The 17,468-nt window shown below is 38.4% G+C and overlaps 1 protein-coding gene across 4 annotated transcripts in view; it reads right to left on the minus strand.

Moving 5' to 3' along the window:
* Positions 1 to 17,468, minus strand: part of PCDH17 (protocadherin 17) — a 221,797-nt gene that overhangs the window by 131,788 nt on the left and 72,541 nt on the right. For 3 of the 4 annotated variants that reach the window (XM_018569389.1, XM_018569391.1, XM_018569388.1), the window contains 2 exons: positions 9,511 to 9,569; positions 9,222 to 9,394 (listed from right to left, as the gene is read on the minus strand). In XM_018569389.1, coding sequence (XP_018424891.1) covers positions 9,222 to 9,394; positions 9,511 to 9,569 — 232 coding nt within the window. The remainder of the gene's footprint in view (positions 1 to 9,221; positions 9,395 to 9,510; positions 9,570 to 17,468) is intronic. The other variant, XM_018569390.1, reaches the window with a different exon arrangement.

The raw sequence follows: 17,468 nt of genomic DNA on the forward strand, positions 1-17,468 counted from the left end.
TTGACATCCGCGGTGTTAAACCCCCTTCCCATCCAGGCCATTTTTCAGTATTCAGCGCTGCGGTACTTTGACTGACATTTATTCCGTCATGCAGCGCTGTACTGAAATGAATTTTATACCCTTTTTTGGGGACAGATAGAGCTTTCTTTTGGTGGTATTTATTCACCACTGGGGTTTTTATTTTTTTATATATGAAGGAACTTGAAATTTTTTTTTTTTCATATGTTTAGAGGATTCTTTTTGGGTGGTATATTTAGGGTAGTTTAGTTTTTTATCATTTAGGGTTACTTGTGTTTTTAATTTATTTTCTTGTGTAAAGTGACTTTTCTTTTCTTTACTTCTTTAACTCTTTTAAAAATAAACTAAAATAATAGTGCAAACAAGGACCTCAACAACAGATCCAAAATAATAGAAAGGAGCTTTTGTAACCCTCAAGAGCCATTTAAAGCCCACTGTGCTCTTAAAAATATTGTAAAGTGCATCTCAACCCAAGACTTTTTTTTATTATTTTGGCAAGAGTAGAGACGAATTAGAATCACTTTTAAGTATTTATCCTCCAACTAGGATACTTCTTCTAGTGACAAGTGTCTGAGAAGAGATTTTCCTCACTTTGGAGTTTTCCTATCGCCTCCTGTTGTGTCCACCTGGTAAGATGCAAAGAGAAAATCTTACAATCGTCCCTATGGGAGACAAACAGCAGAAGAAATGGACAGGGGTTTTAACCTGTCTCTGTTCTGGCCAAAATGATAAAAAAATTGGCTTTAGATATACATTGAAGTAAAATTAAACTCCCAAACAGTTATCAATAATGATTCCAGATCAAATAAATATGCATTGCCCAGCAAATTATTTCTTTACATTTTTGCCCAACGACTTGGAATCATGTTTCCAAACTCCAATGCTTTTGGCTCCACTTTTCTGAACTTCTTGTCCAGAGCAAGATCACACGGAACAGCACAAACTTTAACAGCTGTCCATCTACTAACATGGAGAAGGGAGGAGTGGAGAGCAGGGAGGAAGGGAGAGGCTTGCTCTGTTTTGCCTGTGTGTTTGTGGAGACACAGAGATTACTAGTACATACAGAGGTTGCTCCACAAACCCTGTTAAGGAAAGGAGCCACGCTAAAACAGAAGGCCAGGTCTGGTGCTCAGGGAACCAGCTGATTGTGAATGAAGCTAAATGCAGAATCTATTTATTTTAATCATCAAGAAACAGTGTGCATTGTAAGGGAGTAAACCAGCATTTGAAATAGATTAAAACATTTTGACTTTAATATCACTTTAATTTCCAAATCAATTCATTTTGCCACAATTTTTTCAGGAAGTGAAAATCCACAGTTTTGCTTATTCCTAATTTTATATATTTCCCTGAACTGCACTAGGTAATATTACACTGAGTACATTAGTCATTTGACTGTGATCTTTGGCTTCCCAGTACTGTGTAATCTTTTCACAATGTTTTTTTCCTGCCAACCCTGGGAAAAATGATTATATGATTGACTAGCTGTTAATTAGTTATACCTAGAAACATTGATCTGTTATTTGCAATCAGCCATTAGCTTATTAAGTAACATTTGTTTATTAGTTCTTAGAGAATAATAGATCTATATTTAAAATTGTTTGATAATGGAACTCTGCAGATGGAAAGCAGCAATTACTGCAGATAGCATCTTAAATACTGTCCATTTACAGGATAGAAAGCAGACAGAAACACATCTCTCCAGCTAAAGATGAAAGGCAAGTAGCTTGTACAGAAGTAGAGAAGTGGAACAGGCCTCTATACATAATGTAGTGGGAAACATGGTACCCTTCATTTTGAAAGTACAAAGGATGATATCCCATGATGCACTAAAAAGGAACATTATTTATGTCTAGTAATATTGAGTATATAAATAGCTACAAAAAGTATTTGGGATATTTAACACTCTTGGGTCTTAATCATGGTGGAATGTTTTCTTATGTATTGATTTTGTTTCATTTGAATTTTTCTTATATCTTTACATTTCACATCTTACCCAAGGGAACAGTGGTGCCATTTGAAGTTTCTGTTGAAAAGGTATTGAGCAATGCATGTAGCTGAATCATTAGGGTGAAATATTGGTTAAAGCCAACCCTACAAATAAAATGTGTAAATCTGACACCCTTTTTATTACTGAAGCACTTATGACAAGATTGTAGTTGTTACCGAAATAACATTTGTAAAAAAAAAAAAATACTGAGAAAAGGCAGACACATTACTGTCCTTTAAAAGCCTATACTTAAAGTGGACCTTTACCCATATCTTTAAAATACCAAACAAACCTTTATAAATGTTTTGTAATGACAATCTACAAACACATACCTATAGATATGTGCAGGCTTTGTATTCTTTGCATACCTTATTTCTCTTCTCTTCCCCAGTCTTCTGACGGTGGCCATGTTAAAGCGGACCTTTATACTCAAAAATGAAATTCTACCAATGCATCCCTCTTTGTATGATGATTAATAATAACATAGACATGTCAGGTCTAAAATGCTGTGATTTTGAAATACTTGCACTTGCAGTACATTCACTTCCTGCTTTGAAAGTGCATTACTTTAATTTGCCAACGCAATGCACACTGGGATTTTGTCAGGGACCAAAGCACCTCCAGGTGGCACTGTGGTGCTGGAACCAGATCCTGCAGTTTCAGTGCTCACCTGCAGGTGTCTCCAGGCAGCCAGTTGCTATCAGGTACCAGACCACCTCTGGGTGGCACTGTAGTGCTAAAACCTGCTCACCTGCGGGTGTCTCCCAGCAATCAGCAATTAGTCACCACCTGGTGCTGGTCTGGGAAGGTATATTATAGTTCACAGGAATTGTTTTGGTATCTGAAGTGTGGTCACATATTTGGTTCACCTGTAGAGATACCTGCACGCGGTGATAGGACACCCGTGCACGGTATCGTGACAGATTGATGTATCAGCAGAGCATTGCTGGGAAATCTCATCTGTAATCTAATGTGATCTCAAGGAAAGGCATTTTCCTCCCCTGAGATGATTGTGCATGGTCACATGTCTAGTTGCCTGCACAGTACCAACAGTTCAACCCAGTCCCTTTCTTGGTAATCTGATGATCTGAGTATCTCAGTTGCAGACTGCTTTTCGTCTCTCCCAAGAAAGCCCAATACAAAATAAGTTTTCCCCAGCTACCAATCAGATTCAAACTTGCCTTGGAGGTTTGGATGAAAAAGGAAGCCCACAGGCACAGAGAAAGTAGGAAACTTAAACAGCATAAGCTCCAGGATGTAGATGCTTAGTGACCCTGTGTGGACCTGAAAGTGGGGCTAAAGGCACTGGGTTACAGAAGAGTCAGATAATGATGCTATGTGAAGTTTATGATTTTAGCACACTTGCAGTGCATGCATGAGAACATTACAAGGTCATTGATTGCTTTCACTTGTTACCTGGAATTGCACTTCAATAGAATGAAAAGAGAAGCGCTGTGGGAAACAAAGACATCATGGAACGAAGATAATGGTGTTTACAGATGGCCAGCATATTAGGACATTAGCTATCCTTGGAGAATGATCACTAAACAGGAAGCTGTACTGGATTCAAATATGTGATTTGAAAGGAGTTTATTCGGTAGAGAAATAAACTGTTACTGTTCTTAAAAAAAGGGACCGGACAGGTTCCGAAACGTTGTCACGCATGGTGATATGACCTGCAAGAATGAATAAAAGGATTTGGTTTTGAAGAAAACTTGGAGTGCTGGTGACCATTTTTTCTGTTTTGCATGTAAACAGAGAGATCGCTCAACAAAAAAACCATGTGACAATGAGCTGTGGCTCATTTATAGTGTGAGAAGCATCATGAACCTGCTGCAAGGGATAATATAAACCTAGATGAGAAGTACACATTTGCACAGACCTTTTGACTTTAGAATGATTGCATATTCTCCATGAGAGCAGTCAGAGCTCCTGGATTGATTGCACTTGTTGCCTGGAGATGCTCTTTAAAGGGAATCTCTTTAAGAAAAGCCTTTCAAGGAAAAATCTACCATATGATTCCTATGCCACATCCTAGTGCTAAGAAGGTCACAAAGTCTCATTATTCAGAATACCTCTGATCAGCTAGTTCACTCCCCCAGTACAAGAATGCTCCTCATGAATTTGGCACCGATTGGCTCCTCCCCAGGTATGTTTCTTGATGGCAGACCATGTCTTCAACCACAACTAACAAATATTGAAAGTACTCCCTTCACCAGGTCTTACAGGAAAGTACTTGCTTCATCAGGTCTTACAGGATGGGAAGCTTAAGCCCCTGTCCTCCCTGACAACCCTAGACCCTCTTTTATGGATACCTGGCGATATGGTCAATTAGCACATTTCGTGCAACAACTCCCCGGTCCCCTAAGGTCCACAGAGGACCTAAACCCGTTGGAACTGCTTTTTCCTACGGGTTCCATACCCGATAAATGTATATCCTCCCTTTACACAGCATTATCGTGCATGGATGCCACACTTTCCTCGCCTTATTTGACGCACTGGGAGAGGGCGTTGGACAGTCCGTTGACTGACTCGCGTAGATCCCGCATATTGGCCTTCTCCAGGGGGGTGTCCAGATCCTCACACATCCAGGAACTCCACTACAAGTCGTTGGTATTACACACCACAGAGAATGCACAAGATTGACCCTTCGGTGTCTCCTCTGTGTTGGCGGGAATGCGGTGGCCTCACATGCACACATATGGTGGCAGTGTCCAAAAATAAGACCCTATTGGCAGGAGGTCACCTCGGAAATGTCCAGAATTCAGGGAACTTCAGTGCCACTTGACCCTTGGGTAATGCTGTTGCATGGCTCTGAAGGCTCAGTGGGCAGCTATACCGTTCTATTACACCACATTTACTTAATGCTGCTAAAGCTTTAATACCAGCCAAATGGAAAAATACTGTACCTCTGCCCCCTCCTTGTTGGAATGGCTAGATAGGGTGGAACAGACGTATAGCATGGAAGAACTCACCCTTACCGGATTAGACCAAAAGGACCGCCTCTCCAAATCCTGGGCTTGTTGGCTCGCTTATAAAATGACTGCCTCTTATCTTGCAGTGAGGACATTAAAATGCGGAATTGCTATATTCTTTAATATGATATAAGAAATGATCCTACCCCCCCTCCCTCTCATCAGAAGCGGGGATGAAGATAACAATTTTAGTGTTCCAGCCTCACTGAGCGAGTGGGAGGTGTATTTATGATAAAGTCACTAAAAGTGAAGTTATCACAGTTTCCTATGTCTCTTGGCCACTCTGGTAGTGAGATCTGTGTTCTTGTCAGATGTGGCAAAATCAGGAGGTATGGTTGGGAAATCTTGTTCATAGCTCCCCAAATAATATAAGAACTTGTGGCTGACTAAGTCAACTAGAAACTCCCTATAACTGAAACATCACTTATGGATGCTTTGACCCATATACCACCACTGCTGTTACTACCAGTTGTGGGTAATATATATTTAAATGTTTCTTAACAGCTTCATATTAATTCATATTATTTAACAGTTCAAATGTAATTTTGAGGGTTTAAATGCAGAAATATAACCGTATCATAAAAAGGTAGCCATTACCACCATTAAAAAGAGAGAAAAAGACATATCAGTCTATCGAGTATGCCCCGTTTTGGATTTTCATGTTTCCTTTTTTTTTTTCTAACCTTCTATGTTTGTCCCAAGCATGTTTATATTAATTTACTGATAGAAACATAGAAGAATTCAAGTTCTCAATTATAACAAACATTGGACCACTGGAGCAATGCTGTATGACTTTTGTTTACTACATTTCTGCTATATCAATTAAACTGCATGCATTTTGGAATTGGAAGGCAGTGCAGCCTTAAAGTAGAACTCCAAGCAGAGGAATAACTCTCAGTTCAATTACCGGTATGTGTTCATGAAGAAAAAAAAATTTAGACAAATATAATACATTCTAAAAGTATAATTGCCTGAATTTAATGATTTACATTATTGTTCTCTGATCCTCTGCACAACAGGCTAAGAGTGAGAGGATAAGTACTGTCAGACAATCCTTTTCTATTGCAATGCACAGAACTAACAATCTAATATGATTTCTGGCATTGGAGGCTGGTTGTGGAAGTCTTTAGACAGCTTACAGGAGGAGTCTACAGGCAAAATCTCAGTTATATGGTGGTGCATTTTGATCTGTAGTGTAGAAGGGTTGCGTGGATCACAACTGTGACTGAACAGAATTACAAACATTAAAGCAGTTAATACATATTTTCACATTTATGTTGAAATTTTAGCTGGTTGGCTGATAACTGTTTATTTAGCTGGCTGGAGTTCGACTATAAGTCAAACTATAAAATACATAAGGAGACGTTCTGTTGAACATAATTCTAATTAAATATAACAGAAGCATGTTCTTGTGTTCATGCAGGTATCATTGTTCTGAAAGGTCTCTATAGTGTAGTTTAACTGCCAGCCAAATGTTTTTTGTTTTCACAAACTGTAATAGTGTCAGCTGCAGACAAAAAAGAAGGTGATGCATGGCATAAAGTCCTTCTGACATTGTAAAAATGTCCTACACTAAACTGTATGCAACTTTAGAAATAATGTCACTTATAATGAGAAATAAAGGCTAATAAAATGACCCTGCAGTACAGCAAGTAACACTTTCATACTGTAAGCAGTTAGAAGATGGCCAACACATACTACTTAACCCTTTCTTCTTAAAGGAGAACTATGAGATGAGTGATTTCCACTCACCTCATAGTTATAAGCCGACATATGTAGCATAATTGACCTCTCAATAATACTTGCCATTTAATTGAAATAAAATAAGTTGCATGATATATTTAAACACAAAACATTAAAGTGGGGATAGTTGGTGACCTTTCCCCAGCAGCTGGCATTTAGCTAAAAAACAAACAATTTGTGGAATATATTTAACTTTTCATTTATTAATATAGTGACAAGGTTATAGACTTTGCACCAGTAGTTGGTATAGGTTTTGGCCATACAAACTTTAGGTGTGAAATTTATACCCCAAGTAAAACATATTAAGCATTGCTATTTTATTAGGTCAAGCCCAGTAGTTAGCATTTAGCATAAATCAGAAGCACTACTGTATATGGCATACTATATAACCATAATACTTTAAAGCTGAAGTTTTATCTGCTTATATTTTTCCTTCAATGCTTCCTCTCCCTACTCCAACCAAACCCCCAACACCACCACCACCACCATGCTAATACATTTTTTTTTAAAGAAAACCTTTTCATTTTAGATTTAGCTATGTCATCACAGGGTCTTTGTGAATCTCTGTGCATTGCAGTTAGAAGCTAGATCATAGATGATTGGAGAGGCCGGCAGAGTGCTGTACAGAACTACCTGAAATCATTACAGCACCCTGCATCACTAGAGCCCTCAGCCCTGATTTACGCAGTGGGAAGAGTTGTGCAAATTTTAAAAAATGCCTTAATAGGTGGATGTCACTCTGGAAGACAAAAGTCTTGCGATGGTTGTAAGGTGTGTGCCCAGCCTTAGGAAGGCTGCATTGCATGTAGACCACCCTAGGTTACACCCACATGTGATGCTAAACCTCCATAATTAGAAGAACTGAAATGTAATGAATAAAATGGGGGTCAGGGAATGTAAGGCTGGGTAATAAAGGAGGAGATGATTTCAGCCAGCAAATTAAGTGGGGGGTATCTCGGATTTGCTGCATAATAGGCAATTTCAGTACAGGAGAGGAGATTGTGCAACTATAGAAAATGTAAGGTAAGGCTGGAGCTCATTAGGGAAGGGTGACTTCCTTTTATTACACTCCTAACTTATCATTGTGACTCCACTGAATGCATGCCATCTGGCCATGGTGCCTCCTGATTACAGTCTGTGTCTCTATGGCCCTGGTGCCCAATCTGTGGTCCGGGGGCTGGGCACATGCAGGCCTTTGGCAATCCATGTAAGATCCCTGCAGACACTATTCTATGTTTTGGTGCTTTCTCAGCCAGTGGAGAAAAAATATTAATTAGACTGGCTTCTGGCAGATAAATAAAAAAAGAAAAACAAATGTATTTCACAGTATCTTACTGTTTTCTGTGCTGTCCATCTTGCTTTATGGTTTTTCTGTTCTGATCTTATATAAATGATCTTGCAGAGAGAAATATCAAATGTGGCACAAGTTATTTTTAAAGGGTCTGTAGGGAGAATATAGGTAGGAGAATTGATTTGAACAGGGGCTGTGATAGCAATGATTTCTCGCAATTTCATGTAATGTGTCCCCAATCTCCTGAAGCATGTCTCCAGCCTTCAAACATACCTATATCATGTTTGCAATCTCTGACCATCTCTTGTAGCTTGTCTGCTGTCTTTGACCATCTCTTTCAGTATGCCTGTAGTCACTGCCCATGTCCTATTACATGTCTTTAGCTTTCTGTAGCATTACATTTACTGATTACGTGCAGCCGTTTGGTAATTTCAGAGATCGCACATTGCCTACATTGTTTTTGTTCCCTGCTACATGTCACCATTCACTACCCTATTTACCCTCACAGAGACCATGCACCAGTACAAATAAATCAAATACCAAGTCACATCTGTTAATATGTTAAGCATCTTCTTTGGAGTCTCATTCCTTTACAGTAATGCCTAGAAAATCAGAAGTGCAAAAGGCAATGCCTTCATTATCCTGCATACCTTAACTCTGTAAAGTCTCTGCATACAGAGATGGATGCCATTTGTCTTTTTTACCAATTGCAACAGTATGTGCTTCACTAGGCAGCCTGTTCTCTGCATGAAAACAGAACTGTCAGAAGCTTCCTGAAGTATAGGGAAAATTAGCAGGTCTTCCCAGATGCCAAACACTTCATGGTGCAGTGAAGGTGGTTTAGACTGTACAGGTCAGATCCAATTTTATGGGCCTAGGAAAAGCTGCATCCCATCCACTAACAATCATTTTCCCAGTGTTCTGTTTATAATAATGTTAAAGCATTATTCACCTTTTCCTAGTATTAAACCTTTGTAAAGTGTAATATCTGATTCTTTATTTTTAAAAATATGAGGTTATTTGGCTGCAGCTGGCATTTAGCCAAAGTCAAACCATCCTCATTGCATCAGTTAACCCTTTAGTTACCATTACAGTTTGGAATTTGTTTCTTTGCTTTAGTTGCTGCCATGTAGGTGAAACCAGATACATGTATAGGATGATATTTAACCTTTTATTTTGCATTGCAATAGATAGGGTTGCTCACCTTGCTCCAGAGGTTGGCATTTAGCCGTCGTGGTTTTCATCTTAAGGGCCTCTCTTACAGACATGTCACAGCAGGAACCTTTGTTGGTATCTTGATCACTGTCAGCTTGATCACTGTCTCCATGACCACTGTCCCTTAGGCTTGCTCTTTCTGGGTCTTTGAAGGTTGAGCTGCTGATTTATTATAAAGAAATAAAGTAAATTCACTTTAAGTGTCACACAATGAGAAAGTATGACCATCCATAGCAGAGTAAATTGTAATATATAGACCATTATTTTAACTGTCTTACCTTTGAACAAATTGCTGTCTGCTTCCCATGTAATTGGGCTCAGCAGGGAAATTGTCTGTCTGTAAAGAGAGAAAAGAGAAAAATAAAGATATATAAATAAACAAAGTATATGTGCATATGAATGCACACTGGACAGACATTTTGCCAAGATACAGGGTTTCTTGCCATATAAATTATTAAATACACTTTTACACTTGTACATTTTGATTACAGCCAAGAACAGAACAGAACATTGCAGAAAATTAAATTAATCTTGTTTACACATTACCTGTTAAAATAAACATTAAAACATTTCCCCTAGTCAGATATAGAGAAGAATTATTTATGTGTTTTCATTAGTTGGCTATGATGATTGAATATTTAAGGGAATAGAGAGGGAAAAAAAGCCCACATTATCTTGTTGCCTGTCTACGAAAAGTAAATAATTTAACATTGTTTGTTTTTATTAATTCCAGTATATCATTTCCTGAGATTCTGGCATAAACCCCTTCTCTAATATAAATTTGGGAAACAAAACCTAAATGGTATGAAAATGGAGAGATAAGCCCTATACACAATCTCTTGTGGGCAATATTTTTGAATTTGAACAAAAGCAAGCATTGCATGTATAGACAATTTAATCTTCATAATTAAGTCTCATCCATATTAATAGTTGTTGCTGTGTAACATGACTGCATGCAAACAATAATATTAATGATTACTGTTGCCAAGTGCAAGGGGAAAATGTAATTTAATGGTTCCGTTAAGTATTTTTAGCACAGCTAGTTTACAAACCAGTGATCTAATGGTGTTTACTGAATTCAAATTGTATGGATCGCTGCCAATTACAATCTGAGTTCTCTTTGTATAAATCACGGAAGCTTCAAAAGGCATAAACAATAGAACGCTAGCAAACAAAATAAGATGATGGGAAAAAGCAACGGCATCAACACTGCACATCAGTACAGGCTACATCCCTTGCAGCTGACATATTGACAAACGCTTGACTGTTCCATATATCATGCCATGGCATGATGCACCAACAACAATTTTTTTCTTGTAAAAAAACACTGCTTAAGTACTGCTAAAAAACACTTAACTAATGAAGCATAGAGCCTAAGGTAATGTTTAATGCTTCACAGCAAGTGTTTACATAAATGCCTGATCTTAAAAATTACCCTCTTTTCGAGGAGTTAATGTTGTAATCTTGCTGGTGGCCCTGTGTCATTAAAGAGGGTTTCAATAATGAAGATCTAATGATGTCATTTGTAAGACTGTACGAGATGTAAGACGTTTGGGTGTACTCTGATAATTAATCTAATATTTCGCTGCTTGATTGCGTTAGCCTTATCCATATCATCTGAAAAACATCTTTCAAATTTAAATGTTTCAAGAAGGCCTATTTTTTTTCTACTTTCATCTTCTATGCAAAAACTTCCCAATTAAAAAGTTAAAGTAAAAATAGATTTAGAAAAAGTTAATGAATAAAAACAACAGAACATGATAAGGATTCTTTGTAGCGGTTAAAATTAGGCAGAAAAAAAAATCCTATATGGAATGCTGCTTTCAAACAGCAAACATCACCAGTTTGTTCACTGAGATTTTGCTTACAGAATTTAACTTTTAAAAACTTTAAAAAAACTTAACTTAAAATGTACCTTTTTACATTTTTACTCAAGAAATGTAAAAATGTATTCCTGAATATACCTATCTCACGTGGCCCATGCACACACGTAGCCCATACACATACATAGTTACATAGTATTTGGGGTTGAATAAAGACATACGTCCATCAAGTCCAACCCATATAGGTCCACGCATCATCTCATTCTTAGGAATACTTGTATCCCTGAATATTACGGTCCCTCAGGAAATCGTCCAAAAGTTTCTTGAACAATTCTACACTCTTAGCTGAAATCACTGCCGGTGGCAGTGAGTTCCAGACCCTAACCGCTCTTACTGTGAAGAACCCCCTTCGCCCCTTGTGCTTGAATTTTTTTCCCACCAACTTTAGGTGGTGGCCTCTAGTCTTTGTAATGGAGTTAATCTTAAAGAGTTTGTTGCCAATGTTGCTGTCACCATTGAACATCTTGTACATGAAAATCATATCCCCCCTTAATCTCCTTACTTCTAGCGTGAACATGTTTAAGTTCAGTAGCCTCGTCTCATAGCTCTGGTCCTCCATTCCCCTAATTAGTTTGGTTGCCCTCCGCTGGACTCTCTCCAGTTCAAGGACATCCCTTCTCAGTACCGGCGACAAAAACTGGACCGCGTACTCCAGGTGTGGCCGAACCAGCAATCTATACAGTGCTAACATTCAGTTTGTGGTCTACAATGACCCCCAAATATTTTTCTATTTCTGACTTCCCAAGCGCGATACCCATGATGGTATAGCCCATTTGTTTATTTTTATTTCCAAAGTGCTCCCAAGCTTTTCTAATACCCTCCCTATTTTTTGTATCGTCTGCAAACACAGAAACAAAGCTATTTATGCCCTCCCCGATATCATTAATAAATAGGTTGAACAGTATGGGACCCAGCACAGATCCTTGAGGCACACCGCTCATTACACTAGCCCAGTCTGAAAAGGTGCCATTTACAGATACTCTCTGGACACGTTCCCGTAGCCAGTTCTCTATCCAGGTACACACCACCTCATCTATGCCCATAGCCTTCAGCTTGTGAAGTAAGTGCTTGTGTGGTACCGTATCAAATGCCTTTTTAGAAATCCAGATATACCACATCTACCGGATTCCCTCCATCCATATCTCTACTTACCCCCTCATAAAAAGTTAGCAAGTTAGTCAGGCAGGAATGGTCTTTCCTGAACCCGTGCTGATTGTCATTAACTATGCCGTTATCCTTAACAAATTTTACCAAATAGTCCTTAATCATACCTTCTAACAGTTTACAAACTACCGATGTTAGACTGACCGGCCTATAGTTCCCCGGTTGGCATCTAGCCCCCTTTTTGAATATTGGAACTACCGTAGCCCTCCACCAATCACATGGTACTCTACCAGTCACTAAGGATTCCTTAAAAATTAGGTATAATGGTCTTGTTATAACCTGGCTTAGTTCCCTAAGTACCTTGGGGTGCAGGTTATCTGGTCCCATTGCTTTATTTGCATTAAGCATTTTTTGTTTACCATGCCAGCATTGACATGCAACTACAACTGATGGCAGTCAGAGAATTCCTCTTCTCCCTAAGGCCAGTCTATTACAGTTGTATGTTATACTTTACGCTGGCAACATGGCCAAACTCTACCGTGTCATTGAATTACACTGTGGAGTTGATTTACTAAAGGAATAGTGACCTAGCAAAACGAATCATGTGAAGCTGTGTTTACTTTAATCATCCAATTGCATAATAGCAAAAATCCATATTTTTACATTTCTCCTGCGCATAATTGGGTACTAAAAAAAAAATTATATTGTGCACTAACCTAAGTAAACATTCACTTTGGCAAGAAAACAGTCTCTACTCTTCTAGAAAATCAACTTCAACTTTAATGCTTTTCCTGAAGAGGTAATAGGGTTGATGAACAGACACACACACACACAAAAAAAACTGAACAATGTTCTTTGTTGTATTGACTCTTTGGCCACAAGGAAAAATGTATCATAACCTACAAAATGCTGAGCTCTCTGGGACCTGTGAAGCTGTAAGCAATGTATAACTTATTTATTTCTATAGGACATTTAACTGTGATATGGATAAATCTACAGTATAATTTAACTCTGGTCATATCCCAGGATTAGTTTTGCTGAAATAAGGCATTGACTATGATTGGCATTATTGGTATTTCAAAACAACGAACTTTGAAAGCTCAGCTATTTATTGATCTTAATACACCATACCATCCTTTTTTCAGTATCTGCCCCTATAGCAATTGTTTCTTTAACTCAGTATAGATCCCGTTACATAGCATTAGTTGAGGATAGAACCTTGTTAACAATTGATAAGACCAAGGAAACGATGTACCACTCACCCTAAAACATGAGTTCTGTATAAATATTTCAGGAGTTTATTAAACACAGCACTAATACAGATAAGACAGTAGCAGATAGTTACAGTTTCCTTTCCTACAATGTAATTCTCGGAAACTTGCTGGTGATATATGGTAGGAGCCATTATTTCTGTTTTTTCCACAGGACCATAAAAATGTGGTAAACTTTAGAAAGCAGCAAATAAATATTTCCATTAGTTTATTTAGTACTGTATTGTGGCCAAGTCATTGTATGTTATACTTAACTGAGGTGAAAAAAACATTGAGAGAAAATTTCTCTATAAGAAATTATTGGAACCAAAACTGAAGCGCAAATCTGACACCCCTTAGAACAGACTGGGAAGGATCTAACTGAGGGGTCCTACGTTTAAACATCAGTAGTGTACAGTAGATAAAGATTAAAAACCAGCATGTTTTAGAGAAATTTTCTGTGAGTAAGCAAACTGGCAACTGTGAATCATTTGTAGCATAACCCAAATTGCCATTTGATTCAAAGCGTTTTTCCAGAGATATTTGGTACAAGTTGTCCTTTAACCCACCTGCAAAAACACCAAATTAGGTAATCAACATTTACACAGGCTAAGTGGCTTGAAAACTGAAACCATCCAAATGGCAAATCACCGAATTGATTTAATAATATGTGATAGCCTTATATTTGTCTGGTATTATAGATGTAAAACGTTATTACCATGTAAAGTTTCTGGTGTGCATAAGGGATACATTTATAGTATATTAATTTAACATTAAACTAAATGTATATGTAATTTGCTTCAACATATATTTATTTTTTGTAGTATTAGGCCTCATCCACACTGCCGCGCATATATGCGCGTATAGTACCATAGCATATGCAAATAAATGGCTCCATACACATAGCTACGTATGGAGCCGTATATTTGCGTAGCGTAAAGCCTCATTCACACACAACGCAAGAGCAAAATTGTATATTGCGTATATATGCACATATACACGAGTATATGCGTGCACTATATGCAATCCCAGAATGCATCATTCGTACTAGAAATGCTAATTAACTGTACGCATTTACGTGCGTATATACGTGCAAACACGTATATGCACGCAACATACGCGGAAATACGCTGCTCGGATCCATTCTGCTTTTGCGCATTTTTACGCTACACAAATATACGGCTCCATACGCAGCTATGTGTATGGAGCCATTTATTTGCATATGCTGCATATGGGACAATACACACGTACGTGCATAGACGTGCGTTAGTGTGAATGAGGCCTAAAATGCGCAAAAATTGACCCGAGATGAGTCCTGGCAGCGTATTTCTGCGTATTTTACGTGCATACACGTATACGCACGTAAATGCGTACAGTTCATTAACATTTCTATTACAAATGACGCATTGTCGGATTGCAAATAGTGCGCGCATATACGCTCGTATACATGCAATATACAATTTTGCTCTTGCGTTGTGTGAATGAGGCCTTAAAGGAAATCTGATTACTTTTACAAAAACCATACTTACCCTGTATGCCTACTTTCACCTCACCTCCCATCTTAGCTGTATACTTAACAAATTCTTGCACCCGCAGCCCCGACAATATTTACAATCTACCAGCCTGTATTTTCTTTCCCGTCTACACCTGTGTAGTGGATCTCCACAGACACTGTTGGGTTGATTTACTAAAGGCAATAGGCTGTACACTTTGCAGGGGAAGTTTCCCTTTGCAAAGTGAAATATCCCCACAGTCACCAAGCTAAGGATACCCAATCATGTACAAGGAAAAAAAATTAAAAATAAAAATTTAGTTTTGCTTGCATATGATTGGATGATGGAAGTAAGCAGAACTTCACCTCATTCACTAAGGTAATGGAAACTTAACCTGCAAAGTAGGGCTACAACGAATGATTATTTTCATAATCCATTAGTTGGCCAATTATTTTTTTGATTAATCAGATAAAAAACTAAATAAATGCTTTTCTTAATTTAAAATAAAATACACAAATGTAGTGTTAAAGTTTACTTCAGAATAAAACTGCATACACAATTTTTTGCAATCAAACTACACTGGAACACATGGCATTGCGGTACAGTGAGTTCCTGTGTGGGCGATCACACTGTGGGTGGGAGGCACGTTTGGGGTGCTATTGCAATGAATGACCAAAACCAAAATACTTTTTTCCCACCTTTTTATATATTTTTTTAAATAATTGTATTGTAAGCACATTAAATACACATTGAATAGCTTCAGCCAGGGAATGACAGCTGCCAGTGGCAAGATTCTACAGATGGCAGCTGAATGTAAATACAACAGGTAGTGGGCTGGTGCAATAGCCAGTCTGCTATTGGCCATTTTAAATTGCAATAGCCAATGACAGGCTGGCTATTCCACCCGCCCACAGCTTGCTGTGCCCTCCCGGCATGGAGGAGAGAGCTAGGGGATCCAACCAACTAATCAATAATGAGAATAGTGGACAACTATTCTCATAATCGATTATCATTGATTAATCGATTAGTTGGTTGCAGCCCTACTGCAAAGTACAAATTCCCTTGCAAAGTGTACAGCCAATTTGCCTTTAGTGAATCAAACCCCTATGTGTCAATGTTGTAAAGCCCAAGAGTTCAAGCACACAACCCCATATAAAGTGTATGGCAGGGGTAGGCAACCTCGGCACTCCAGCTGTGGTGAAACTATAAAATCTGATTATGCCTCTTCGTCTGGGTGGCATGCCTGTGATTGTCAGAGTCTTGCAATACCTCATGGGACTTGTAGTTCCATAACAGCTAAAGTGCTGAGGTTGCCTACTCCTAGTTTATGGACATTAAATGTGTAGGCGCAGACAGCAAGCAGAACATCCATGATGTAAACGTTGCAGTGGGCTGCCCTTGAAAGAACCTAGTGAGTATGGAACAGTGGGTTAGGTAAGATGCAGAAGGGGAGGTTGTCTAACTTTAAAAATGTAATTGCCTTCTAATTTGTATGATATCCACGGGCAATACTTCCCGTTTTAAGATGGCTCTACTGTGCTGCACAGCACAAGGAGGGCAAAAAGCCCTCACAGTAGATGGCATTCTGGTTCCTTTAAGTCCACCTCACTATAACCTGTCTAGTTATACTTTGTGTTGGTCCCCAAGCCTTACTGCACAAAAACCATGGATTCCATACACTGCACTGAAGACAGACAACAAACCTGAACAGCTGCATGCAGTTTCAAATAAATGGCTCTATAATATCAGGCTATAAGCCAGCATTACTAGTAGAGCTGCAGCTAACGATTATTTTCAAAATCGATTAGTTAGCCGATTATTAAAGATACATAGTTGACACAGGGGCAAGAAATGTATGATTTGCATGGCTCAGTCCACTATCCCCCCCAAAAAAGAAATTGTGATGCAAATAAGACATGTGGATGCTTTCAGTTTCTAGAAGACTCCACAATGCTTCAATATTCTATGATAGACAACCACATAAGGCCTTTGAATTGCTCTAAAAATAACTTCAATTGTAAAGAAACATCATATAATCCACAATTACTGTATCTATTCAATATGCAACATGGCATTGTTCATTCATGATATAGCATTTCAGCAGCAAATAGGACCAACTAATGTATACATATTCATCCACAGATCACTCACAAAGCTAAGCAGTTAACACTTTTCATTCATATATAGTGCTGATGCAGATTATTTAAAGAAGAACTCTGGGAAAATAAATTGTTCAGCCTACTGTTACTAGCTTTTGGAAGTATTAAAAATGTGTGCTTACTTTTCTGCATAGCAATATGGTCTTCCAGAAATTCATGGTACAAGTCAGTGCTTCCTGCCCTCTGCCCCCTTCATTTCTTTTGTTAGAACACTAGCCAGTGTACAGTCTATCAGCCTAGCCTATGGTCTAATAACTTCTCCCCTGTATTTATATTTTAGACACCAGGGAAGTGATGACATCCCAGCACACTCTGCAGTAGGTGGAGTAGGGAAGTCTTTTACTGGT

This window comes from Nanorana parkeri, unplaced genomic scaffold, assembly GCF_000935625.1.
Source record: "Nanorana parkeri isolate BGI_ZX_2015 unplaced genomic scaffold, ASM93562v1 scaffold1328, whole genome shotgun sequence".
Lineage (NCBI taxonomy): Eukaryota > Metazoa > Chordata > Amphibia > Anura > Dicroglossidae > Nanorana > Nanorana parkeri.